Below are 27,467 nucleotides of genomic sequence, written 5' to 3' on the forward strand. Positions count from 1 at the left end.
CGGTGTGCGCATGTCTCATTTTGCTACACAGAATACTGCAAATACATGTACTCAAGGGCTAAGACTTAGTAAGTTAATGTTTACAGCTTCAAGGGAAACTGGCTCTCCCTTTTTTTTTAATTTTAATTAAAATGTCTATGGAGGTAGTTGCAGATTCACCAGCAGTTGTAAAAAACAATACAGAGAGATTCCTTCTACACTTTGCCCAGTATCCCATAATGGTAATCTTTGCAAAACACTAGTATCATATGACAATCAGGGAGCCCACATTGATGCCATTTCACGCGCGCGTGCGTGTGTGTGTGTGTGTGTGTGTGTGTATTAAGATCTATGCAATTGTATCCCCTGTGTAGGTTCATATGTCTGCCACTGCAGTCAAGATACTGAACAGTTCCAACACAAGGATCTCTTGGGTTACCTATTATACCACACCCATCTGCCTCCTGCCCCACTTCCATCCTTAACCCTGGCAACAAACGATCTGTTCTCTAGTTCTAAAATGTTGTCATTTCAAAAATGTCATATAAGTGAAATCATACAGTATGTAACCTCTAGGGACTGGCTTATTTTTTCATTTAGCCTAATTCTCTGGACATCCACCCAAGCTGATGTATGAATCAACAGTGCATTCCTGAATAGTACGGAGGGTCCCTAAAAAACTAAAAGTAGAACTACCATATATATGATCCAGCAATCCCACTTCTGGGCATATATCCAGAAAAGAAGAAAACTCTAATTTGAAAAGATACATTCACCCCAATGTTCATAGCAGCACTATTGACAATAGCCATGACATGGAAGCAATCTAAATGTCCACCAACAGATGAATGGATAAAGAAGATGTGGTACATATATACAATGGAATATTACTCAGCCACAAAAAGAATGAAATTTTGCCATTTGCAGCAACATGGATGGACCTAGAGATTACCATACTAAGTGAAGCAAATCAGAGAAAGACAAATACCATATGATATCGCTTATTTGTGGAATCTAAAAAAAATGATACAAATGAACTTATTTACAAAACAGAAACAGACTCACAGACATAGAAAATAATCTTATGGTTACCAAAGGGGAAACAGGAGGGAGGGATAAATTAAGAGTTTGGGATTAACAGATACACACTACTTACTATATATAAAATATATAAACAACAAGGACTTATTGTTTAGATACACATATATTTATCTGAATCACTTTGCTGTACCTGAAACTAACACAACATTATAAATCAACTATACTTAAACAAACAAACAAAAAAACCCGGTGCATCCCTTTGCACTGCTGCGCACTATTCCATGGCATGGAGTTGCCACAGCTCACCCTACCCATTCCCCTGTTGGAGGACATCTGGGCTGATTCCAGCTGCTATAAACATTTGTGACCAGGTCTTCATTTCTCTGTGATAAATGCTCAGAGATGATTGTTGCATTTTGTTTGTTTTTTAAGAAACAGCCAAAATGTTCTCCAGAGCAGGGGTACCATTTCACATTCCCACCAGCAACACAGGAGTGATCCAATTTCCCCGCACCTTCGCCAGACCTGAGTGGTGTCACTCTTCTTTGTTTTAGCCATTCTCCTGGTGCACAGTGATATCCCATTGTGGGTTTTCTGTTTCTGTTGTTGCTGTGAGTGCATCACAGCAAACTCGAAGACCAGTGGGAAGTTTGGTGACACTGCCTTGATCCACATTGAGGTCCCCGAGGTTTTGCCCACCATTGCCTTTCTGCTGAATATAAATTCAGTGGAAAAGGAAAATAATTTCTTACTCTTATTTTGAGCATAGTTTTTACCTCATAGACTCCCTGCGTGTGTCTTGGAGACCCCTGTGTCTGCGAGCCAGGAGGGAAGGAACAAACAAAAAACAGAAACAAAGAGACCAAGACAAACCAAAACAAAAAAAAAAAACATGTGCTGGACAGAAGTTTTACTTTAATTCAATGCCTTTATAAATATTAAACATCTCATCACGTTTAGTGTTTGTTGTCTCCCTCTTGATGAGTTTAAAATTAACTGAGAGGTTTATCTGAAAGAGCCCATAACTGGGAACTCGCCAGATGACCCCCGAGGTGGAAAGAAGAAATACATTGAGGTATATTCATGCAATGAAGTATCAATACTTTACAGCACAATGTGGATGACTCTCACAATCATTGCTGAGCAAAAGAGGCTAGATGTCAGAAAACACACTGTATGATCCCTTTAAATAAAGCTCAAAAGCCAGGCGTCTATGATCTTAGAAGTCAAGGTGGTACTAACTGGGGGAAGAGTGACTAAATGAGAGGTTGAAAGGGACTTCCAGTGGGCTGGGGTCAGTCTGTTTGCTGAAACAGGTGCTTGTTATGTGGCGTATTCAAACTGTGAAAGCCATCAAATTTTTATTGGTTATGCTTCAGTGAAAAAAATTTTTTAATAAAATTCATCAAAAAGTAATTAAGCATTTCCCTAGCTACATGAATTGTTCCATGTCCGGTGAAGTTAACTGGCCTGGTCCTTAAGAAAGCAGCGATGATGTAAGGACCACTGCTAGCTTGCCCTCTGCAATGGCAAAAGTACAGTACAGTTACTGTACTAGAAAGAGAACCCAGCATTGGTCATACAGGATCTTCTGAGCCAATCCAATCCTTGAGGATGCAGCCAGCATCCTCAAGGGTATGGACAGACCCATCACCCAGAAGGGCAAAATGGGGTGCTGCTGGAACGGGCACCAGGCACCCCAAGGATCCACTAACCTTGGTCAGATTTGCCTGTTCCAAGCACTGAAATCTAATTTTGCTATATTTGTCTAGATCAAGTTCAAATTTTCTAGCCCTGTGATAAGAATTTAGGGCATCTGATCAGCCCTCATAGGGCCACTAGTGAGAAGAACAGCCCCACTTCCTTAAACCTCAGTTTCCTTGTTCTTTTCTTCTCCTTCCCACTTTCCAACCCCACCTCCGCCGCTCCCCACCACACGATTCTCCAATTAGGCCCAAGGAAACATCAGGGTTGAACATACGTGGGTCATAATGGTCCCAAAAAATGAGGAAAAGAAGCCAGTCTGGTCATAGCAGGTACTTACAGGATCCCTGCGAGCCTCGTTGTATTGCTGTAAATCTTCCAATATGCTTTTATTCAGCATGAGGGTGCTGACGAGGTTTTCAACACCAGGAGTATCTGAGAGAGTGGCTAATCTTATTTTAATGGTCCTGGGTAAGGAGAGACACATTTTCTTTTTCAGGTTAAAGTACTAAAATATGTATTCCCTCCTCCACCCAAATGGAGACAGAATTGTAACAGATCACACTTATATAAAATAATATCTGGTAAAATATTTTTTGCATAACATTGGGGTTTGATTAACTACAAAAGTAATTCTTCATTCTAGAAAACCTGGAAAACACACATTTAAAAAAGTGCAAACATTGTAAATCAACTATACTTCAACTTTTAAAAATTTAAAAATAATTTTAAAATTAAAATTAAAAAAAGAGGAAGAAGAACAAAGAAAACCCAAAGTCAGTAGAAGGAAGGAAATCATAAAGATCAGAGCAGAAATAAGTGAAATAGAAATGAAGAAAACAATAGCAAATATCAATAAAACTAAAAGTTTGTTCTTTGAGAAGATAAACAAAATTGATAAACCTTTAGCCACACTCATCAAGAAAAAAAGGGAGAGGACTCAAATCAATAAAATTATAAATGAAAAAGGAGCAATCACAACTGACACCGCAGAAGTACAAAGGATTATAAGAGACTACTACAAACGACTATATGCCAATAAAATGGACAACCTGGAAGAAATGGACAACTTCTTGGAAAGGTACAATTTTCCAAGACTGAACCAGGAAGAATTAGAAAATATAAGCCGACCTATCACAACTAATGAAATTGAAACTGTGATTAAAAATGTTCCAACAAACAAAAGCCCAGGACCAGATGGCTTCACAGGCGAATTCTATCAAACATTTAGAGAAGAGCTAACACCTATCCTTCCCAAATTCTTCCCAAAAATTGCAGAGGGAGGAACACTCTCAAATTCGTTCTACAAAGCCACCATCACCCTGATACCAAAACCAGACAAAGATATCACAAAAAAAGAAAATTACAGGTCAATATCACTGATTAATATAGATGCAAAAATCGTGAACAGAATACTAGCAAACAGAATCCAACAACACATTAAAAGGATCATACACCATGATCAAGTAGGATTTATCCCAGGAACGCAACGATTCTTCAATATATGCAAATCAATCAACATAATACACCATATTATCAAATTAAGGAATAAAACCATATGATCATCTAAATAGACAAGGAAAAAGCTTTTGACAAAATACAACACCCACTTATGATAAAAACTCTCCAGAAAATGGGCATAGAGGGAATCTACCTCAACATAATAAAGGCCATATATGACAAACCCACAGCAAACATCATACTCAATGGTGAAAAACTGAAAGCAATTCCACTAAGATCAGGAACAGGACAACGATGTCAACTCTTGCCACTCTTATTCAACATAGTTTTGGAAGTCCTAGCCACAGAAATCAGAGAAGAAAAAGAAATAAAAGGAATACAAATCGGAAAAGAAGAAGAAAAACTGTCACTGTTTGCAGATGACATGATACTATACATAGAAAATCCTAAAGATGCCATTATAAAACTACTAGAACTAATCAACGAAATTTGGTAAGGTTGTGGGATACAAAGTTAATGCACAGAAATCTCTTCCATTCCTACACACTAAGAATGAAAAATCAGAAAGAGAAATTAAGGAAACAATCCCATTTACCACTGCAAAAAAAAAAAAAAAGAATAAAATACCTAGGAATAACCTACCTAAGGAGGCAAAAGACTTGTACTCAGAAAACTATAAAACACTGACGAAAGAGATCTAAGATGACATAAACAGATGGAGAAATATGCCATATTCTTGGATTGGAAGAATCAATATTGTGAAAGTGACTATACTACCCATAGCAATCTACAGATTCAATGCAATCCCTATCAAACTACCAATGGTATTCTTCACAGAATTAGAACAAAAAATTTTACAATTTGTATGGAAACACAACCAAGACCCCAAATAGCCAAAGCAGTCTTGAGAAAGAAAAACGGAGCTGGAGGAATCAGGCTTCCCAACTTTAAACTATACAAAGCTACAGTAATCAAGGCAGTATGGTACTGGCACAAAAACAGAAATATAGATCAATGGTATGGGATAGAAAGCCCAGAGATAAACCCATGCACATATGGTCACTGAATTTATGACGAAGGAGGCAAGAACATACAATGGAGAAAAGACAGCCTCTTCAATAAGTGGTGCTGGGAAAACTGGACAGCTACATGTAAAAGAATGAAATTAGAACAGTACCTAACACCATACATAAAAATAAACTCCAAATGGATTAAAGACCTAAATGTAAGACTGGACACTATAAAACTCTTAGAGGAAAACATAGGAAAAACACTCTTTGACATAAATTACAGCAAGATCTTTTTTGACCCACCTCCTAGAGTAATGAAAATAAAAACAAAAATAAACAAGTGGAACCTAATTAAACTTAAAAGCTTTGCACAGCAAAGGAAACCATAAACAAGACGAAAAGACAGAATAGGAGAAAATATTTTCAGATGAAGCAACAAACAAAGGATTAATCTCCAAAATATACAAACAGCTCATGGAGCTCAGTATCAACAAACCCAATTAATAAATGGGCAGAAGACCTAAACAGACATTTCACCAAAGAAGACATACAGATGGCCAAGAGGCACATGAAAAGATGCTCAACATCACTTAGTTATTAGAGAAATGCAAATCAAAACTACAATGAGGTATCACCTCACACCAGTCAGAATGGCCATCATCAAAAAATCTACAAACAATAAATGCTGGAGAGGGTGTGGAGAAAAGGGAACCCTTTTGCACTGTTGGTGGGAATGTAAATTGGTACAGCCACTATGGAGAACAGTATGGAGGTTCCTTAAAAATCTAAAAATAGAGCTACCATATGACCCAGCAATCCCACTACTGGACATATACCCTAAGAAAACCATAATTCAAAAGGAGACATGTACCCCAATGTTCACTGCAGCACTATTTACAATAGCCAGGACATGAAACAACCTAAATGTCCAATGATAGATGAATGGATAAAGAAGATGTGGTACATATATACAATGGAGTATTACTCAGCCATAAAAAGGAAAGAAATTGGGTGATTTGTAGAGATGTGGATAGACCTAGAGACAGTCATACAGAGTGAAGTAAGCCAGAAAGAGAAAAACAAATATTGTATATTAACACATATATGTGGAATCTAGAAAAATGGTACAGATGAACCTATTTGTAGGGCAGGAATACAGACGTAGACGTAGAGAACGGACATGTGGACACGGTGGGGGACGCGGGGTCGGGGGGACGAATTGGGAGATTAGGTTTGACATAAATAAACTACCATGTGTAAAATAGACAGCTAGTGGGAACCTGCTGTACAGTGCAGGGAGCTCAACTTGGTGCTCTGCGACAACCTAGATGGGTTGTTCTGAGACAACTGGGGCCTGGCGGGACTGGTGCGGATGGGATGGTGCGGTGGGAAGGAGGTCCAATAGGGAGGGGATATAGGTATACACATAGCTGATTCACTTCATTGTACAGTAGAAACTAACACAACGTTGTAGAGCAATTATACTCCAATTAAAAAAAAATAAAATTAAAAAATAATTTTAAAATAAAAATTTAAAAAGTACAAAGAATAAGGTTAAAAAACCCACTAATTATACCCATTAACCAGACAACACGATGGCACACTTTAAACTCATTTAATTTAAAATGTGCAGCACTACGATTTATGTCATGTTTACATTGTACATAAAAGTCAAATTCTTCCCCCAGTTTTCAAAGTGTGTTAAGAAGTTAAAAAAATTACACTGAACCCAGGCGGGTTTCATGAGTCTCGAAATTCTTAATAATTTTATTTTTGATTTCGTGTTTTTACGTGAAGTCAAGTAGGACAGTGGAGCACGTCCGGGGCTTGGAGCCTTGGTTCACACGTGGTACCCACCTCGTACCAGCACCCAGGATGGTTTCTCCCCCATCTGTACCTTGCCCCTGGCACCTCCCCATCCCTGCCCTGTGACTGCTGCCACCCTCTGCCAGGGGTGACAACTGGGTTGCATCGGGGAGCCCCATGTTGAGCCATCCCGCTCCACCCTCACTGGGGTCCTGGACACGGGCATGGGGAGGATCGGGGTCAGGCGTGTGCCCCTGGAGTCTAATCAGAGCAGGGTGGTGGCCGTCCTCACCCAGGGTCCCCACCCATGGCAGGCAGTGCCATGCTGTGTTCGGCCGGCAACTCAGTGTGGAACTCTAGCCCACCCCGTGCCCAGGTATGTAGGGCATGCCGGTGCCTGTTTGCCACGGGATGGAGCCGTGGGCCCATGCGAGGGGGAGATGACCTCTCCACCTTAGGCTGGAGTCCCACATTTTCGTTTTGTAATGGGTCCTGCATACGACGTAGGGTTCATATAATGCATGCTCTCCAGTCATTGGGGTGTTATTACCAAATAGAGCAGGGCTACTCCTCCTCCTATTAATAAAGTGAAATACTCTAACCTACTTAGCTTTCACTTGTAGTGAATATTTGTACTTACATTTTAATGCATGCTTCCGTTCTATGGACAAAGCAGCATATTTGCCAAGAACAATCTACATCTATAATTAACTGATACAAAGATGATCAATTTACTATCACCTTAATAATACAAATAGTATGAGCAATTTTTAAGTGAAAGATAAGAACTTGATTCTGATATGGCCACCTTATGCCAAAATCTAGTTCAGATGAATTAAAGATATAAATGTAAAAAACAAGACCACAAAAGTACTAGGAAAATACCCAAGAGAATTAGGACTATATGTTCACAGGAAACCTTGTTCGTGAATGTTCGTAGCAACATTATCCATAATAGCTCCCAAAATGGAAAGAACCTAAATGACCATCAACTTCTGAAGGGATAAACAATATGTGGTCTATCCATACACTGGAATATTATTCAGCCACAAAAGGGAATGAAGTACTGACACAGGCTACAGCAGGGATGAACCTTGAAAAGTGAAAGAAGGCCACATACTGTTTCATTCCATTTATATGAAATGCCCAGAATAGGCAAGTGTACAGAGACAGGATGTAGATTAGCTGCTGGGGGCCGGGGGGGACAAGGGGACAGGGGTGACTGCAGCATGGGTAAGGGGTATCCTTTGGGGTGATGAATTGTGAATGTACTAAAAACAACAGAATTGTACACTCTGAGTGGGTGAATTGTATAGTGTAAATTATACCTCAATAAAGCTGTTACAAAATACACATATATACAATACCAAAGAAAGATGAAGGGAAAAGGACAGGGGAATAGCAATGAAGAGCCAAAAAAATAAGCTGACGCGGCAAATAATATCAGGTAAGTTAGACCCTAAGGCAAAAAGCATTATGAGGAAAAGAGGGTCTTTAACTATAAAAGTAAAAGTTCACTAGGAAGATATAACAATATCAAATCTGTAGAGATCTAAAAATATAATTTCAGAATACTGAATTAAAAAACTGACATAACTATGACAAGAATATGACGAATTCCACCATCATATTGCTAGAGTTTGAGACACTTTGTTCACAAATTGGTACTGGGCAAAAGATTTAAAATACTGTTGAAGATCTGGATAAAGTTAATCTAAAGGATCTTGTTTCTCCCAAGTGAAAACGCCTGGCCCTCTACCCGTCATCTCACTCTTACCATCCCAGAGCCTCTGGCAGCTGCCTTAGTCAATGGCTGCTCCATCCTTCCTGTGGTTCAGGCCCAAACCCTTGGCTTAGTCTTGGTTCTCTTTCTCGCACGCCTCACTCCCCGGCAGCACGTCAGCTGGCTCGCCCTGAAAATGCACCCAGAACCCAACCACTTCTCATGACCTCAGATGCTGGCCCAGCCACCAGTACCTCTTGCCTGGGCTGTTGCAGCAGCACCGTGATGGGTCTTCCTCACTCCCACCTCTGCTGCCCGACAGTCCATCCTCAACAAAGCAGGTAGAGTGACGCTTATAAAATGCTAAGTCAGTACCTCCCTGGTGGTGCAGTGGTTAAGAACCCGCCTGCCAAGGCAGGGGACACGGGTTCGATCCCTGGTCCCGGAAGATCCCACATGTCGTGGAGCAGCTAAGCCCGTGTGCCACAACTACTGAGCCTATGCTCTAGAGTCCGCAAGCCACAACTACTGAAGGCCACACACCCCAGAGCCTGCGAGCTGCAACTACTGAAGCCCGTGAATTCTAGGGCCTGCATGCCACAACTACTGAGCCTGCGTGCTGCAACTATAGAAGCCCATGTGCCTAGAGCCCGTGCTCCACAACAAGAGAAGCCACCGCAATGAGAAGGCCATGCACCACAATGAAGAGTAGCCCCCGCTCGCCGCAACTAGAGAAAGCCCCAGTGCAACAACGAAGACCCAATGCAGGCAAAATAAATAAATAAATAAAAAGCTAAGTCAGATCATACCACTCTTCTACTCAAATCCCAGTAAATGCAGGGGTTTTAAGCTCTTTTATGCCAAAGACCCCTCTCAGAAAAGTGTTTTTAAATGCACAAAATAAAATATGTAGGATTACACTCTATGGCCTCATTAAACGACATGATTCAGCAGTGATCTAATAATCTCCATACTTTTGCTGTATAAATGAGCATAGGCCTTAAGCAACATTTGCAGATATCTGCAAATCCCAAGATATGACAGGATAGGAAAATACCTGTTGTTTCAATGGAAGAGAAAGTTACAGGTGCTACTGATAATATTGTGGTTTGTTGCCTACTTTTACAATGGAAGGAAATGTTAGATTTTAGTTAAGCCTTAATAAAAATAAAGATGCGGTTTTCTCCTGAATTCTCCCTGTGGACCAAGGTTAAGGGCCTCAGCAATGATTGCCAAAGTCCTAGGATGGCTGAGCACCCCTCCTCTGGGATCTCTCCTCTGACTCATCTCGTATTTTTCTCCATAGTACTTCCTACCTTCTGTTTATTTTTTTCATTGCTTGTCCCCTCTCACTAAAGTAAAACTTCATGAGGATAAGAATTTGGGTCTGTTTGCTCACTGCTGCCTCCCCTTGGCCAGACCAACACCTGGCACCTAGTAGGTGTTCAAGCAACATCTGTTGAATGAGTGAATTATACAGCTTGCACGTAGACGGCCAGAGCATTTCCCCCAGGCTTCTGTGCATGACAAACGCTACAACTGAGTTATTAAGAGTGTTGGGGGAGCCACTGTGCTGGCCTTTGCTCTCTGGGATGTGGGCATCGTCCCCCTCCACCCTCCCCTCCCTGAGCCAGGCTCACAGCTCAGACCACATCATGGTCCACTCTGAAAGCCCAGGGCTCTTCCTAGCGCAAAGCAGTGCTCACATGTTCAATGGGAAAGGGGCCATTTTACTGCCAAGTATCACAAAAACTCAAACGTTATTTCGTTAGTTTGTCCTTGAAAATCTACTGTCGATTAGGGAACACGACCATTTTGTGTTATATTGTGACGCTCTCATCTCTGCTACTTACATTTACCAAAGAAGAGTGTTTCACGATTTACATGAAAGTTCCTGGACTTTCAGGGGAGGACTGAGCAGCAGCGGCATGTCTGTGCCCTGCTCTAAGGCCATGCTGTCCAGTCTGGAGGCCACAGGCCACACGTGGCTGCTGAGCGTTGAAAGGTGGCATCTCTGGATCCAGATGTGCTGTCCATGCAAGATACCCACCGAATTCTGCAGACTTGGCCCCAAACGAGAATGTAGACGATCTCATTGATACTTTTTTATACTGATTATATTTGAAAGCAATAATATTTTGACTACAAAGCGTTAACTGATAAATATTACAATTAGTTTTGCCTACTTTTTTTTGATTTTTAAATTACTGAGGCTATTAGAACACTTAAAATCACATACTCTGCGGCTCACTCCGTAGTTCTATTGGAAAAGGCTGCTCTCTATTGCTTCGTGTCTGCCTCTGAATGCTATGTTTCAATTGTTTTCTGCTTAGCTCGAAAAGCAGAATGTAGCTTTGCTCCCTAAGTGACCTCTTCACCAGGGCTCTACGGCAAGTGGCTGGTGTGGATACGACCTGCTTACACATCGGGAGCCTGTTAGTTCTGCTTTTACCAGGAATAAGACGATGAGGACCTGGAGACGGCAAAAGGGAAACTGTGGCAATAGGTATGTGTCCTAATTGCTGTTACGTGGCAATTGACAGGAGCACCCAGAAAAAGAGAAAAATGAATATGCGTAAGAAACAGATCCTCAATTAAAATGCATGCCTTAAAAATCAACGATTCAAGCGGCTTTATTGAGAATGACTCAGTCAGTCATTCTGACTCAGTCAGCCAGACGCTGACTAAACATTCGTTGCGTGCCCAGCATGTCCTGGGTGTAGGGAACAAGACAGTCCACAATGCCTGCCCTCGTGGAGCTGACCTACTATTGATTCCAGAACTATCTTCCGAGAAGTAATTCTGAAATCCCTTCAAGTTTTAAATGATGAGAATGAGGTTAGAAATGGACGGGGAGTTACGCAGACCTCAGTCTGTGTTTTAGCCATAGAGGGCCTCTGGAAAAATAAAATGACTTCAAAAGAAAGTTGTAGCAGAAACTAACTCAACATTGTAAAGCAATTATACTCCAATAAAGATGTTAAAAAAAAAAAAGTTGTAAGGATGCTAAGTGTTTTACTCTCAACATGTGATCCTTAATTAAAATGAAATTTTCTTGAAATATATATGGATGTCACACACACACGCACACACCAAAAGGAGACTGCATTTATTGTCAAACTATCGAGCAGCTATCTTTATTTCTTGCCATATTTTCAGATAAATCATAAAGATTAAGAATAGTCAATTGAGGGTTTACAAAATGATGCCAAGACCTTCTGTGGAATAAACTTTTAATGTGCTAAATAAATATCCAAAGAGACAAAGTTCATTTTGATGTTTACATATCAGAATTGGGGCCTGGAGGGACTGAAACAGATGGCGGGCCCACCAGATATACCTAAACGTGGTCCCACTTTCATCTCTCCACAAGTTTGGAATGAGGAGTTTCTGATCTTCATTCTTTCATTATAACCTCTATATTGAGCCCCTTCCTCTGTCCCATAACCAGGTGCGGAACCGGGAAGGAAACCACGCCCCCAGCTCCCACCTGCTATGCAGGTCACCTTGCACGACCTTCCTGGAAGTGAACACGTGCTCAGTCGCCAGGATGGCTTAGCCATTCTTTCCTCAAGGGCTCACACGTGGTTCTAAAGTCGCCTTGAATCAGAGAAGCACTTTGCTGTGGCTGTCCTCACCCATCCACAGGGCTTCCTCCAGCCACAGAAAAAGCAAGGTCTCCTGAGGGGGTCCTGCGTGGGGCTCCCTCGTTTCCTGACCCTTCCCCGTGGTCCTTCACCTCCCCACGGCACTACTCTCTCACACGTCCTCCCTCTGATGTGCTTGGATGCCTCAGGAAATGTATGCCTCTCCACGAAGAAATGATGTCGCCCTTGCCCACTGGTCCCTTCTTGGGTCTGGAAAGTTTTGCTTCCCAGGAGTTTTTCTTCTCCTGCTTTTGGCAGACTCTGGCCTCAAAGGTCAGAATTTATAGCATTTAATCAGACTGCATGCATAACAAAATAGAAAATCATACATAAAAATAGAAGGGAAAAGATTTAACAGTTGATTTTTCGACCCTAAGTTGAATGAATGAATGATTTTAGACACCTAGCAGTCTATGTGTGTGTCGTCCCTCGGCCTTGCAGAATATAGGGCAATTTTTTGATGCTGGTAAATTAAAACTAAATGATGGAAAGAAGAAAAAGTAATTTGAGTCTTTCTGAATTCCAAAGGAGTGATCTATGTAATAGAAACATAAAATAATTCGACAGCCATCAGCATTTCAGTTTAATCCAAACAACAAAACAAAATAATAACCACAAAATAAAGTTTCTCTTGCCTTCTCTTCAAGGAAGCTGATTAAAAGCACCAGAAAGACTGATATCCCTAAAACACCCTCCGTGACAACATGAGCCCAAAATAGGTATAACGGTGACGTTCTAGAAAAAGATGACAACCGGGCACGAGTGAGTCACCCACGGAAAAACACATAAAACAAAAACACTGAGGGAAGGAAACATTTAAAAGCCAACTACCTAAGGGCATTTTTATTTGCTGAGCAAAGTTGACAATTGGTGGTATGACTCAACTTAGCTGTCAATATTTATTCACAGAAAATCATTTCTGGCACAGTAAATATCAGTTGGATGAGTAAGTTCTAAACATAGTCCCCTAAATTAAAAATGGCAAATTTCAGAAAACATGGTTTGGAAGGGCAGGAAGATGGAATAAGTGGCTGGTTCACCCAAATGTGTCCTCTGCTCATGAATAAAGAAGGAGGAGAACCGGGGTGATTATGAAGGGCAGCAGAAGGAAAAGGAAAGAGGTTTTTGTACCACACTCCAGCCTCAGGTGACGTGCGGAAACATCCCAGAGATCACTCAGTGAAGTACAGTGTTAAAAAGCATTTAGTTTATGCACATTCCAAATGAAAGCTAACATAAATACTGGGAACCATCCTCTCAAAGACCAGCAGCCACAAAGGAAACGAGAGGGGCCCTCACGTGGAACCTGTTGACGAGAGAGGTGGCATTGCTAGCGACTGAGTGAGTGATTTGTCCCCGTGCTCAGCAGCATGGCCAAAGGGCAGGTGACAGACACAAATATAATTTCCCAAGGGAAGAGGAACGCGATCGGGTGGGAGACCAGGACACGGGGTCATGAAATTTAGAGTAACCAAACTTAAGGGCATGAACGATCCATCCCAAATGTCAAGAGAAGTGAAACAAAAAAAATGGAAGGACATGATGTATTCTAAAGCCACGGCAGGAAAAGCGTGGGTGTGGAGGGCCGTGCCCACCTGGCTGTTCCCCTGCCTCCTTCCTCCCCACCCCGCCCCACACCTGCATCTCTCATCCCTCTTCGCGGTCACCCTCACGCTTACACACGCTGTATCTTCTCGCTCTCCTTTCCTTACGTCTTTCTCCTCCACCTGGAGTGCAGGCACCATGAGGGCGAGGGTTTTTGTCGGTTTGGGTCACTTCTGCTTCCCCAGCACCTAGGATGGGGGCGGGCACACCCTGCACACTCAATGTCAAGTACAGGGTGAATGAGGGGGGCGTGGGCCTGGGGCCTCTGGGAAAGAAAGCCCACCTGCGGCCAGCTCCCCCCCTGTGGTGGTCACAGGTGTCAGCCATCAGGCCGACATGAGGGACGCCAACTTCAGGCTGGAACTGACATGGGGGAAGCAGAGTGGACACGGAAAGAAGCCAGGACCCCGAAGATTCAAACCCCAAAGCCCTGCCTGTCTCCAGACCTCCCAGCTATGGAGGCCAATGACTGCCCTATGTCTGAAGCCATTCTGAGTTGGGGGTTTTTTATTTCCAACTGAAAACATTTCCACTGATAATCTAAGTTTTAAAATTTCAAAAGATGGTTTTAGAAGAACTCATGTTGTGAGAAGCGTGTTTATGAAGAGACAAGAATTAGATGCAATGTACAGCACAGGGAATATAGCCAATATTTTATAACTTTTATGGAGTATAATCTATAAAAATATTGAATCACTATGTTGTATACCTGATACTAATGTAATATTGTAAGTCACCTATACTTCAATTTTAAAAAAAGAATTAGAAAAAGATAAGAGAAATTAAAGCATTACTTTGTATTAGATAAAAATCCACAAGACTGCCATTGTTCAAATATTCTTATAAAATCTAGCCCAGGGGTCTATTTATGCAATACAGAAGGGCCTTAAGAGCTCAACAGAAACTTGATTTAGATTCTTTCCAATACCAGAGTCTCTGGAGGGTTGCAGCCTTAAAGACAACGAAGGCCGACAGCGAAGGCAGACAACGAAGGCATACAATGCCTTTCCAGGCGGACATTTGATTTTCCTCCCAGGTGCAGAGCGGGGTTTGGCAGCGCGCGGCCCTCCGAGCCCGCTAGCGGTGCCTGCCTCCCGGGTGGGACCCGCCACAGCCCGCCTGCAACCGGCTCTGCTTAATTTACTCCACGGACCCGGCACCCGGCAGAAGGCTGCATGTGGGAACTGGCCACCCACCTCCATTGCAGGTGGGGGAAGAGAAAAGGCCTCGGGCCTTGCGCCCCGACCTTGGGTACCGTGGGCTTGTGCCTTAGACCCGAGGTTGTCACTTTCAGCACCAAGTCTGTCAGGCAGACGGCAGTCCAGCCGCCCACCAGTGCAGCCACCACCAGCAGCATCCTGGCCTCGGCGGAGGCAGCGGAGGGAAGGCGAGCCCCAGCCAGCCCACTGCAGCGGCACCTATAGCCCCAGTGTTTGGTGTTCTGGATTTCTGACCTCCATAACTCTTTTTTATCTTAGTCATGAAGATACCTGTACTGTCTACTAAAAATCACATTGATTGGCGGAGCTTCAAGATGGCAGAAGAGTAAGACGGGGAGATCACCTTCCTCCCCACAAATACATCAGAAATACATCTACATGTGGAACAACTCCTACAGAACACCTACTGAACGCTGGCAGAAGACCTCAGACCTCCCAAAAGGCAAGAAACTCCCCACGTACCTGGGTAGGGCAAAAGAAAAAAGAAAAAACAGAGACAAAAGAATAGGGACGGGACCTGCACCAGTGGGAGGGAGCTGTGAAGGAGGAAAGGTTTCCACACACTAGGAAGCCCCTTCACTGGCAGAGACAGGGGGTGGGCAGGGGGAAGCTTCGGAGCCACAGAGGAGAGCACAGCAACTGGGGTGCAGAGGGCAAAGCGGAGAGATTCCCGCACAGAGGCTCGGCGCCGAGCAGCACTCACCAGCCCGAGAGGCTTGTCTGCTCACCCGCCGGGGTGGGCGGGGCTGGGAGCTGACACTCAGGCTTTGGAGGTCGGATCGCCGGGAGAGGACTGGGGTTGGCGGCGTGAACACAGCCTGAAGGGGTTAGCGCACCACAGCTAGCCAGGAGGGAGTCCGGGAAAAGGTCTGGAGCTGCTTAAGAGGCAAGAGACTTTTTCTTACCTCTTTGTTTCCTGGTGCGTGAGGAGAGGGGATCCCGAGCGCCGCTTAAAGGAGCTCCAGAGACAGGTGCGAGCCACGGCTATCAGCGAGGACCCCAGAGACGGGCATGAGACGCTAAGGCTGCTGCTGCCACCACCAAGAAACCTGTGTGCGAGCACAGGTCACTCTCCACACCTCCCCTCCCGGGAGCGCGTGCAGCCCGGCACTGCCAGGGTCCCATGATCCAGCCACAACTTCCCCGGGAGAACGCACGGCGCGCCTCACGCTGGTGCAACGTCACGCTGGCCTCTGACGCCGCAGGCTCGCCCCGCCTCCTCCGTACCCCTCCCTCCCCCGCGGCCTGAGTGAGCCAGAGCCCCCGAAGCAGCTGCGCCTTTAACCTCCTCCTGTCTGAGCAAAGAAGAGACGCCCTCAGGCGACCTACACGCAGAGGCGGGTCCAAATCCAAAGCTGAACCCCGGGAGCTGTGCAAACAAAGAAGAGAAAGGGAAATTTCTCCCAGCGGCCTCAGGAGCAGCGGATTAAATCTCCACAATCAACTGGATGTACCTGCATCTGTGGAATACCTGAATAGACAATGAATCATCCCAAATTGAGGTGGTGGACTTTGGGAGCAACGATATATATATATATTTTTCCCTTTTTCTCTTTTTGTGAGTGTGTATGCGTATGCTTCTGTGTGTGATTTTGTCTGTATAGCTTTGCTTTTACCATTTGTCCTAGGGCTCTGTCTGTCTGTTTTTTTGTTTTTGTTTTTTCTAGTATAGTTTTTAACACTTGTTATCACTGGTGGATTTGTTTTTGGTTTGGTTGCTCTCTTCTTTCTTTTTTTAAATTTTTTATTACTTAAAAAATTTTTTTAATAATTATTTTTTATTTTGGTAACTTTATTTTATTTTATTTTATCTTCTTCTTTCTTTCTTTCTTTTTTTTCTCCCTTTTATTCTGAGCCATGTGGATGACAGGCTCTTGGTGCTCCAGCCAGGTGTCAGGGCTGTGCCTCTGAGGTGGGAGAGCCAAGTTCAGGACACTGGTCCACAAGAGATCTCCCAGCTCCATGTAATATCAAACGGCAAAAATCTCCCAGAGATCTCCACCTCAACGTCAAGACCCAGGTCCACTCAACGACCAGCAAGCTACAGTGCAGGACATCCTATGCCAAACAACTAGCAAGACAGGAACACAACCCCATCCATTAGCAGAGAGGCTGCCTAAAATCATAATAAGGCCACAGACACCCCAAAACACACCACCAGACGTGGACCTGCCCACCAGAAAGACAAGATCCAGCCTCATCCACCAGAACACAGGCACCAGTCCCCTCCACCAGGAAGCCTACACAACCCACTGAACTAACCTTAGCCACTGGGGACAGACACTAAAAACAACGGGAACTACGAACCGGCAGCCTGTGAAAAGGAGACCCCAAACACAGTAAGTTAAGCAAAATGAGAAGACAGAGAAACACACAGCAGATGAAGGAGCAAGGCAAAAACCCACCAGACCTGACAAATGAAGAGGAAATAGGCAGTCTACCTGAAAAAGAATTCAGAATAATGATAGTAAAGATGATCCAAAATCTTGGAAATAGAATGGAGAAAATACAAGAAACGTTTAACGAGGACCTAGAAGAACTAAAGAGCAAACAAACAGTGATGAACAACACAATAAATGCAATTAAAAATTCTCTAGAAGGGATCAATAGCAGAATAACTGAGGCAGAAGAACGGATAAATGACCTGGAAGATAAAATAGTGGAAATCACTACTGCAGAGCAGAATAAAGAAAAAAGAATGAAAAGAATTGAGGACAGTCTCAGAGACCTCTGGGACAACATTAAATGCACCAAGATTCGAATTATAGGGGTCCCAGAAGAAGAAGAGAAAAAGAAAGGGACTGAGACAATATTTGAAGAGATTATAGTTGAAAACTTCCTTAATATGGGAAAGGAAATAGTTAATCAAGTCCAGGAAGCACAGAGAGTCCCATACAGGATAAATCCAAGGAGAAACATGCAAGGACACATATTAATCAAACTATCAAAAATTAAATACAAAGAAAAAAAATTAAAAGCAGCAAGGGAAAAACAACAAATAACACACAAGGGAATCCCCATAAGGTTAACAGCTGATCTTTCAGCAGAAACTCTGCAAGCCAGAAGGGAGTGGCAGGACATATTTAGAGAGATGAAGGAGAAAAACCTACAACCAAGATTATGCTACCCAGCAAGGATCTCATTCAGATTTGATAGAGAAATTAAACCTTTACAGAGAAGCAAAAGCTAAGAGAATTCAGCACCACCAAACCAGCTTTACAACAAATGCTAAAGGAACTTCTTTAGGCAGGAAACACAAGAGAAGGAAAAGACCTACAATAACAAACCCAAAACAATTAAGAAAATGGTAATAGGAACATACATATTGATAATTACCTTAAATGTAAATGGATTAAATGCTCCAACCAAAAGACATAGACTGGCTGAATGGATACAAAAATAAGACCCGTATATATGCTGTCTAAAAGACACCCACCTCAGACCTAGGGACACATACAGACTGAAAGTGAGAGGATGGAAAAAGATATTCCATGCAAATGGAAATCAAAAAAAAGCTGAAGTAGCAATTCTCATATCAGACAAAATAGACTTTAAAACAAAGACTATTACAAGAGACAAAGAAGGACACTACATAATGATCAAGGGATCAATCCAAGAAGAAGATGTAACAATTGTAAATATTTATGCACCCAACATAGGAGCAGCTCAATACATAAGGCAAATACTAACAGCCAAAAAAGGGGAAATCGACAGTAACACAATCATAGTAGGGGACTTTAACACCCCACTTTCACCAATGGACAGATCATCCAAAATGAAAATAAATAAGGAAACACAAGCTTTAAATGATACATTAAACAAGATGGACTTAACTGATATTTATAGGACATTCCATCCAAAAACAACAGAATACACATTCTTCTCAAGTGCTCATGGAACATTCTCCAAGATAGATCATATCTTGGGTCACAAATCAAGCCTTGGTAAATTTAGGAAAATTGAAATCGTATCAAGTATCTTTTCCAACCACAACGCTATGAGACTAGATATCAATTACAGGAAAATATCTGTAAAAAATACAAACACATGGAGGCTAAACAATACACTACTTAATAACCAAGAGATCACTGAAAAAAATCAAAGAGGAAATTAAAAAATACCTAGCAACAAATGACAATGAAAACATGATGACCCAAAACCTATGGGATGCAGCAAAAGCAGTTCTAAGAGGGAAGTTTATAGTACTACAATCCTACCTTAAGAAACAAGAAACATCTCAAATAAACAACCTAACCTTACACCTAAAGCAATTAGAGAAAGAAGAACAAAAAAACCCCCAAAGTTAGCAGAAGAAAAGAAATCATAAAGATCAGATCAGAAATAAATGAAAAAGAAATGAAGGAAATGATAGCAAAGATCAATAAAACTGAAAGCTGGTTCTTTGAGAAGATAAACAAAATTGATAAACCATTAGCCAGACTCACCAAGATAAAAAGGGAGAAGACTCAAATCAATAGAATTAGTAATGATAAAGGAGAAGTAACAACTGACACTGCAGAAATACAAAGGATCATGAGAGATTACTACAAGCAACTATATGCCAATACAATGGACAACCTGGAAGAAATGGACAAATTATTAGAAATGCACAACCTTCTGAGACTGAACCAGGAAGAAAAAGAAAATATGAACAGACCAATCACAAGCACTGAAATTGAAACTGGGATTAAAAATCTTCCAACAAACAAAAGCCCAGGACCAGATGGCTTCACAGGCGAATTCTATAAAACATTTAGAGAAGAGCTAACACCTATCCTTCTCAAACTCTTCCAAAACATAGCAGAGGGAGGAACACTCCCAAACTCATTCTACAAGGCCACCATCACCCTGATAGCAAAAGCAGAAAAAGATGTCACAAAGAAAGAAAACTACAGGCCAATATCACTGATGAACGTAGATGCAAAAATCCTCAACAAAATACTATCAAACAGAATCCAACAGCACATTAAAAGGATCATACACCATGATCAAGTGGGGTTTATCCCAGGAATGCAAGCATTCTTCAATATACGCAAATCAATCAATGCAATACACCATATTAACAAACTGAAGGAGAAAAACCATATGATCATCTCAATAGATGCACAGAAAGCTTTCAACAAAATTCAACACCCATTTATGATAAAAACCCTCCAGAAAGTAGGCATAGAGGGAACTTTCCTCAACATAATAAAGGCCATATATGACAAACCCACAGCCAACATCGTCCTCAATGGTGAAAAAGTGAAACCATTTCCACTAAGATCAGGAACAAGACAAGGTTGCCCACTCTCACCACTATTATTCAACATAGTTTTGAAAGTTTTAGCCACAGCAATCAAAGAAAAAGAAATAAAAGGAATCCAAATCGGAAAAGAAGAAGTAAAGCTGTCACTGTTTGCAGATGACATGATACTATACATAGAGAATCCTAAAGATGCTACCAGAAAACTACTAGAGCTAATCAATGAATTTGGTAAAGTAGCAGGATACAAAATTAATGCACAGAAATCTCTTGCATTCCTATACACTAATGATGAAAAATATGAAAGTGAAATTAAGAAAACACTCCCATTTACCATTGCAACAAAAAGAATAAAACATCTAGGAATAAACCTACCTAAGGAGACAAAAGACCTGTATGCAGAACACTATAAGACACTGATGAAAGAAATTAAAGATGATACAAACAGATGGAGAGATATACCATGTTCTTGGATTGGAAGAATCAACATTGTGAAAATGACTATACTACCCAAAGCAATCTACAGATTCAATGCAATCCCTATCAAACTACCAAGGGCATTTTTCACAGAACTAGAACAAAAAATTTCACAATTGTATGGAAACACAAAAGACCCTGAACAGCCAAAGCAATCTTGAGAAAGAAAAACGGAGCTGGAGGAATCAGGCTCCCTGACTTCAGACTATACTACAAAGCTACAGTAATCAAGACAGTATGGTAGTGGCACAAAAACAGAAATATAGATCAACGGAACAGGATAGAAAGCCCAGAGATAAACCCACGCACATATGGTCACCTTATCGTTGATAAAGGAGGCAAGAATATACAATGGAGAAAAGACAGCCTCTTCAATAAGTGGTGCTGGGAAAACTGGACAGCTACATGTAAAAGAATGAAATTAGAACATTTCCTAACACCATACACAAAAATAAATTCAAAATGGATTAAAGACCTAAATGTAAGGCCAGACACTATCAAACTCTTAGAGGAAAACATAGGCAGAACACTCTATGACATAAATCACAGCAAGATCCTTTTTGACCCACCTCCTAGAGAAACAGAAATAAAAACAAAAATAAACAAATGGGACCTAATGAAACTTAAAAGCTTTTGCACAGCAAAGGAAACCATAAACAAGACCAAAAAACAACCCTCAGAATGGGAGAAAATATTTGCAAATGAAGCAACTGACAAAGGATTAATCTCCAAAATTTACAAGCAGCTCATGCAGCTCAACATCAAAAAACAAACAACCCAATCCAAAAATGGGCAGAAGACCTAAATAGACATTTCTCCAAAGAAGATATACAGATTGCCAACAAACACATGATAGAATGCTTAACATCATTAATCATTAGAGAAATGCAAATCAAAACTACATTGAGATATCATCTCACACCAGTCAGAATGGCCATCATCAAAAAATCTACAAACAATAAATGCTGGACAGAGTGTGGAGAAAAGGGAACCCTCTTGCACTGTTAGTGGGAATGTAAAATGATACAGCCACTATGGAGAACAGTATGGAGGTTCTTTAAAAATCTAAAAATAGAACTACCATAAGACCCAGCAATCCCACTACTGGGCATACACCCTGAGAAAACCATAATTCAAAAAGAGTCATGTACCAAAGTGTTCATTGCAGGTCTATTCACAATAGCCAGGACATGGAAGCAACCTAAGTGTCCATCAACAGATGAATGGATAAAGAAGATGTGGCACATATATACAATGGAATATTACTCAGCCATAAAAAGAAACGAAATTGAGTTACTTGTAGTGAGGTGGATGGACCTAGAGTCTGTCATACAGAGTGAAGTAAGTCAGAAAGAGAAAAACAAATACCGTATGCTAACACATATATATGGAATCTAAAAAAAAAAAAAAAATGGTCGTGAAGAACCTAGGGGCAAGACTGGAATAAAGGCACAGACCTACTAGAGAATGGACTTGAGGATACGGGGAGGGGGAAGGGTAAGCTGGGACAAAGTGAGAGAGTGGAATGGACATATATACACTACCAAATGTAAAGTAGAGAGCTAGTGGGAAGCAGCCGCATAGCACAGGGAGATCAGCTCAGTGCTTTGTGACCACCTAGAGGGGTGGGATAGGGAGGGTGGGAGGGAGGGAGATGCAAGAGGGAAGAGATATGGGGACATATGTATATGTATAACTGATTCACTTTGTTATAAAGCAGAAACTAACACATCATTGTAAAGCAATTATACTCCAATAAAGATGTTTAAAAAAAAAAAAAAAAACCTCAACAGAACCAAAAACTACCAGAAACTAAAGGTTTAAAGTACATGTGGCGGGACTTCCCTGGTGGCGCAGTAGTTAAGAATCCACCTGCCAATGCAGGGGACACGGGTTCGACCCCTGCCCAGGAAGATCCCACGTGCCACGGAGCAACTAAGCCCGTGCGCCACAACTACTGAGCCTGCACTGTAGAGCCCGCAAACCACAATTACTGAAGCTAGCGTGCTCTAGGGCCCACGTGCCCCAACTACTGAGCCCGAGTGCTGCAACTACTGAAGCCCGTGCGCCTAAAGCCCGTGCTCCACAACTAGAGAAGCCCCCGCTCTCTGCAACTACAGAAAGCCTGCATGCAGCAACGAAGACCCAAAGCAACCAAAAAATAAAAATTAAAAAAATAAAGTACATGTGGCTTACATGGTTACAGAAAATCCGTATTTGGAGGAGAGTGAGAATCACCATTCTTCTCTACCGAAAGATTTATTCATAAAAAGCAGAAGCACCTTCAACGCTTCTCAAGCTTTAATGGGTATAGAAATCAAGCGGGGCCCTTGTTCACAACACAGACTCCCAGGCAAACCGACTCAGAAGGCCGGGGGCAGGGTTCCGATCCTGCATTTCAGCAAGTTCTGGGTGGGTACTCATCCATGGACCGCACTTGGAGTAGAAGCAGCAGCTCTGAAACACAGAACTCTCCCTGCACGAGGGTGAGGCCAGGTGCAGGAAGGTACAAGATGCATGTCCGTGATGGCCTTGCGGGGCTGCCAGCCACGCCAGATGGTCGTCCTTGACATCACGGACCAACAGACCCTTGTGAGGCCTCGCTGACTAAAACCCGAGTGTGAGCCCCGCAGGCCAGGGGTCCCAGAGCCTCACCACACGGTGCCTGGCCTACAAAGGTTGCCGTGTTGCTCATGGAGCTCCCGTACCTCTGGCTTTCAGTGCCCGGGGGGAGGGGGGAGAGGGGGGAGGGGGACATGACATCTGGGGACTTTCAGAGACAGGGCAGGCGGGGAAGGCCCGTGAAGGCAGGGCCCCTGGGGTACATCTGGTGCCAGGGACCCATCTGAGGGCACGGCTGGTCTTCTTCGAGGTGGTTCTACACTCACATCTCTCAGCTTCATTTTGTGACATATGAACGTCCTCCAAATCCACTGCTTAACACCAATATATTTTTTTAAAAAAATACTAATACCTCTGGGATGTAAGGTGTGAGTTTGTCCTTCCTCCATGTTTCTGTGGGAAGGTCTTCAGGTCAGCTGGCCTCCTCCCTCTCCTGCGGCCAAGCTCAGTTGCCTGAAGGGGCCCTGTGGTTTGGGCTTTCAAAGTGCAGAGGGAAGAAGCCGGTTCTGACATCGTGTTCCCTTTACAAGCTGAGCGATCCTACAGGCAAAACTACCATTCCTAACATTTGTAAAGCTCTTTGTGTTTAGAATTTAAAGAATTAAAAATCTAAGCTTGCTCTAGAGAACAGTGACCCGCTGCCATGGCCACAAGAGAGACAGGAACAAGAGTAAAAGTGCAAAGTCTGGACTACAAGACTGGACACGCTGAGAACCGGGTGTGCAGTTGTCAGTGGGCTGGCGACAAAACTCAGAGCAACAAAGGAAAGCTCCCAATGAGGGCTCAGATGGGAATGGTGACAAGGATCATGATTTTCTAAAGGCACGGAAACTACTTCGGTTTGTGAGTCTTTAATTTTTCAGAAAAGCACCCAGGTGTACATGATTTGCTCCAACTTTATACGTGAGTGATTAAAACAAAACAAAACAAAACAAAAATGAAGCTGACACTGCAAATGGTTAGAAAGAAAAACTAGGGCCATGCTGCAACCCGGACTAATTTCCAGACAAGTGCTGAAAGTCTCATTGTTTTAAAAACTTAAACTTAATTGTTAACAAAAGCAATACATGTACATAGTAAATAAGAGAGAGAGTGTACAAGAAAAGAATATGACTGTGAATTAAGTAATTAAGCCACTAAGAACAAGGCCACTACCTCAAGCAGACCCATGGCCCTATCCTGATCCCCTGTCATCCGGTTGCTCTCATCAGTGTGTATTTATTCATAAAGAGAAGCCCAAGTCGTAAGAAAATGTCACCAATACACTCTACGTAAGAATGCAGAGAGCGTAAAGAACATTCTAATGAAAGTTTTACCTGAGTCATAATAAAATTTAAAATCTCAGTGATAAAAAATTAACTACACTTTCTATTATGGAAGTAATGCATGCCCATAATTTTTTAAAACTCAAACATAAATGAACAACCCAATCTTAAAAAAGGGCAGAAGATATGAACAGACACCTCGCCAAAGTAGATATACAGATGGCAAATAGCAAATGCAAAGATGCTCAACACCGTAAGTCAGTATGGAAACGCAAATTAAAACAAGATACCACTACCCACCTATGAGAATGGCGAAAATTCAAAACACTGACAAATGCTGGCGAGGATGTGAGGAAACAGGAACTCTCCTTCGTTGTTGGCGGGAATGCAGAATGGTGGAGGACTTTGGAAGACAGTGAGGCAGTTTCTTACAAAACCCAATATTCTTACCATACAATCTAAAGTTGTGCTCTTTGGTATATACCCAAATGAGCTGAAAACCGACGTCCATACAAAAACCTGCACATAGATTCATAATTGCTGAAATTCATAATTGCCAAAACTTGGAAGCAACCAAGCTGTCCTTCAGTAGGTGACTGGATAAATACACTGTGGTCCATCCAGACAATGGAATATTATTCTGGGCTAAAAAGAAATAAGCTATCAAGCCACAAAGAGACACGGAGGAACATTAAAATATTCATTACTAACTGAAAGAGGCCAATCTGTAAAGGCCACGTACTGTAGGATTCCAACTCTGACATTCTAGAAAAGGCAAAACTATGGGGACAGGAGAAAGACCAGTGGTTGCCAGAGGCTGTGGGGAAGGAGAGAGGGATGAATAGGGGGAGCAGAGGGGATTTTTAGAAACTACTCTGTATGATAGTGTGGTGGTTGCTACGTCATTGCACATTTGTCCCGACCCAGAGAGTGTACAACAGAAGAGTGAGCCCTCATGTAAACCGTGGACTCCGGTTGATAATGGTGAGTCCCTGTAGGTTCCGTGATGGTACAAATGGTGTAGCTCTGGTGTGGGATGTTAACTGTGGGAGAGTCTGGGGGGGGGACTGGGGAAGGGGTCTGTAGGAACCCTCTGCACTTTTTCTGCTCAGTTGTGCTGTGAGCCTAAAACTGCTCTAAAAAATAAAGTTTATTAATGAAAAAAATCAAACGGAACCGACAGACATAAAGCAAAGAGTACGTCACCATCTACACCGCCACGTCCCCGTCCTGCTCCCCAGAAGCACAAAAGGTTAATAAAGTCCCGTGGACCCTTCTAGAACATCTTTACATATGCAAGATAAAAACTAGATATGATGGTCCCCCAGTTTCCCTCTCGCCTTCTCCCTTTTAATAACTGAATCAACTGAGTTTTCGCCGGGCGCACACCTGACCCGCCAGCAACTTGTCCCCCCGGCCTCCTCCGCGGCTCGGCAGGGCTGTGCAACCAATTTCCCGAGCACAGACTATGACCAGAAGTGATGTAACTTCTGTAAGAGGACAGTCTTCCCCTCCCTTTCTCTTAGCACCCTTCCCCGTGGCTAAAATGTGACTACGGTGCCCTGAGCCGGCTTACAGCACCAAGAGGAAAAGAGCTCACTCTGACGGCGGTCTAACACTTGTGTGCCCCATGGGCCCCTCTGACAGTCTGGGGGTGCTCGGGACCCCTTCTCAGACTAATGCTTTTCAACGTGTAAAATCAAAGACAACAAATTATATCAAGTAGAGTTATCAAAATGTTTTTAAAAATGTGTGTTTTGGTAATATCTGTGTCTCCTCATTAATGCATCAAGTAACAAGTTTTGGTTGAGAATAAAGTTACTGAAACTTCAAAGTACGATGAGCATCTATATTTTGAGACATCTGCAACAACCGTAAGGTGATATGAGAATATCCGTGACTCCTATGGGCTACAAAGTCACGGCTTCGCTGACACTTCTGAGGTTTGTTGCCTCCATTCACAGTGGAAGGACACGTCAAACTTCAATCAGAGGTTAGTAACAGAAAGATGTAATTTTTCTTCCCCTCCAAATTCGCAGACCCCTGACTCTCCACACGGACAGTAGGTAAGACCCTTGCTCTATGAGATGGAGGAGCAATGAGAGAAGGAACTGGGTCCCTGGACAGCTTCGTGGGGAAAAGCCACGACTCTCCTTAGACCACCTGCTCCTGTCTGGACCACTGTGTGGTAGAGGCGGAACTGTCCTCTGGCTCAAGCCACAGTGCTTTAGGGTCTCTCTGCTACAACAGCTTTATGCTGAAAACACAGCATAGGAAGCAATACGTGAGGCAGTTATGAGTTGGCTCTGGAAGCCAGCTGCCTTCATTCCAGTTCCAGCTCTGCCACTTTCTGCTGTGTGCATTTTGGACTAGTTACTTAACCTCTCTGTGTCTCAGTTTCCTTACCTGTAAGATGGGGATAATAATAATGGTATCTAGCTAATAAGGTCACTGTGCGTAAAGACACATGGAAAGTGATTAAGAAAGTCCTTGAAACACTACAAACCTTCCATAAATGTAAGCTGTCATTACTATTATTACTATTATCATCTGACCCTTGCTTTTCTCACCATCCCAGGTATCATTCCATACAGTATGATATAGATCTGTTTTTATTTTTTCAAAATCTGCGTAATAATGTACTGAATGAATATGCCAAAAT

General features: G+C 42.5%; 1 protein-coding gene across 2 annotated transcripts in view; it reads right to left on the reverse strand.

Moving 5' to 3' along the window:
* The window catches only part of CFAP61 (cilia and flagella associated protein 61), a 258,593-nt gene that overhangs the window by 149,849 nt on the left and 81,277 nt on the right, over positions 1-27,467 (reverse strand). For both annotated transcript variants that reach the window (XM_082359538.1, XM_082359537.1), the window contains exon 14: positions 3,065-3,191. In XM_082359538.1, the coding sequence (XP_082215664.1) occupies positions 3,065-3,191 (127 nt within the window). The remainder of the gene's footprint in view (positions 1-3,064; positions 3,192-27,467) is intronic.

The sequence above is a fragment of the Balaenoptera borealis genome (assembly GCF_965194805.1).
Source record: "Balaenoptera borealis genome assembly, chromosome: 16".
NCBI lineage: Eukaryota > Metazoa > Chordata > Mammalia > Artiodactyla > Balaenopteridae > Balaenoptera > Balaenoptera borealis.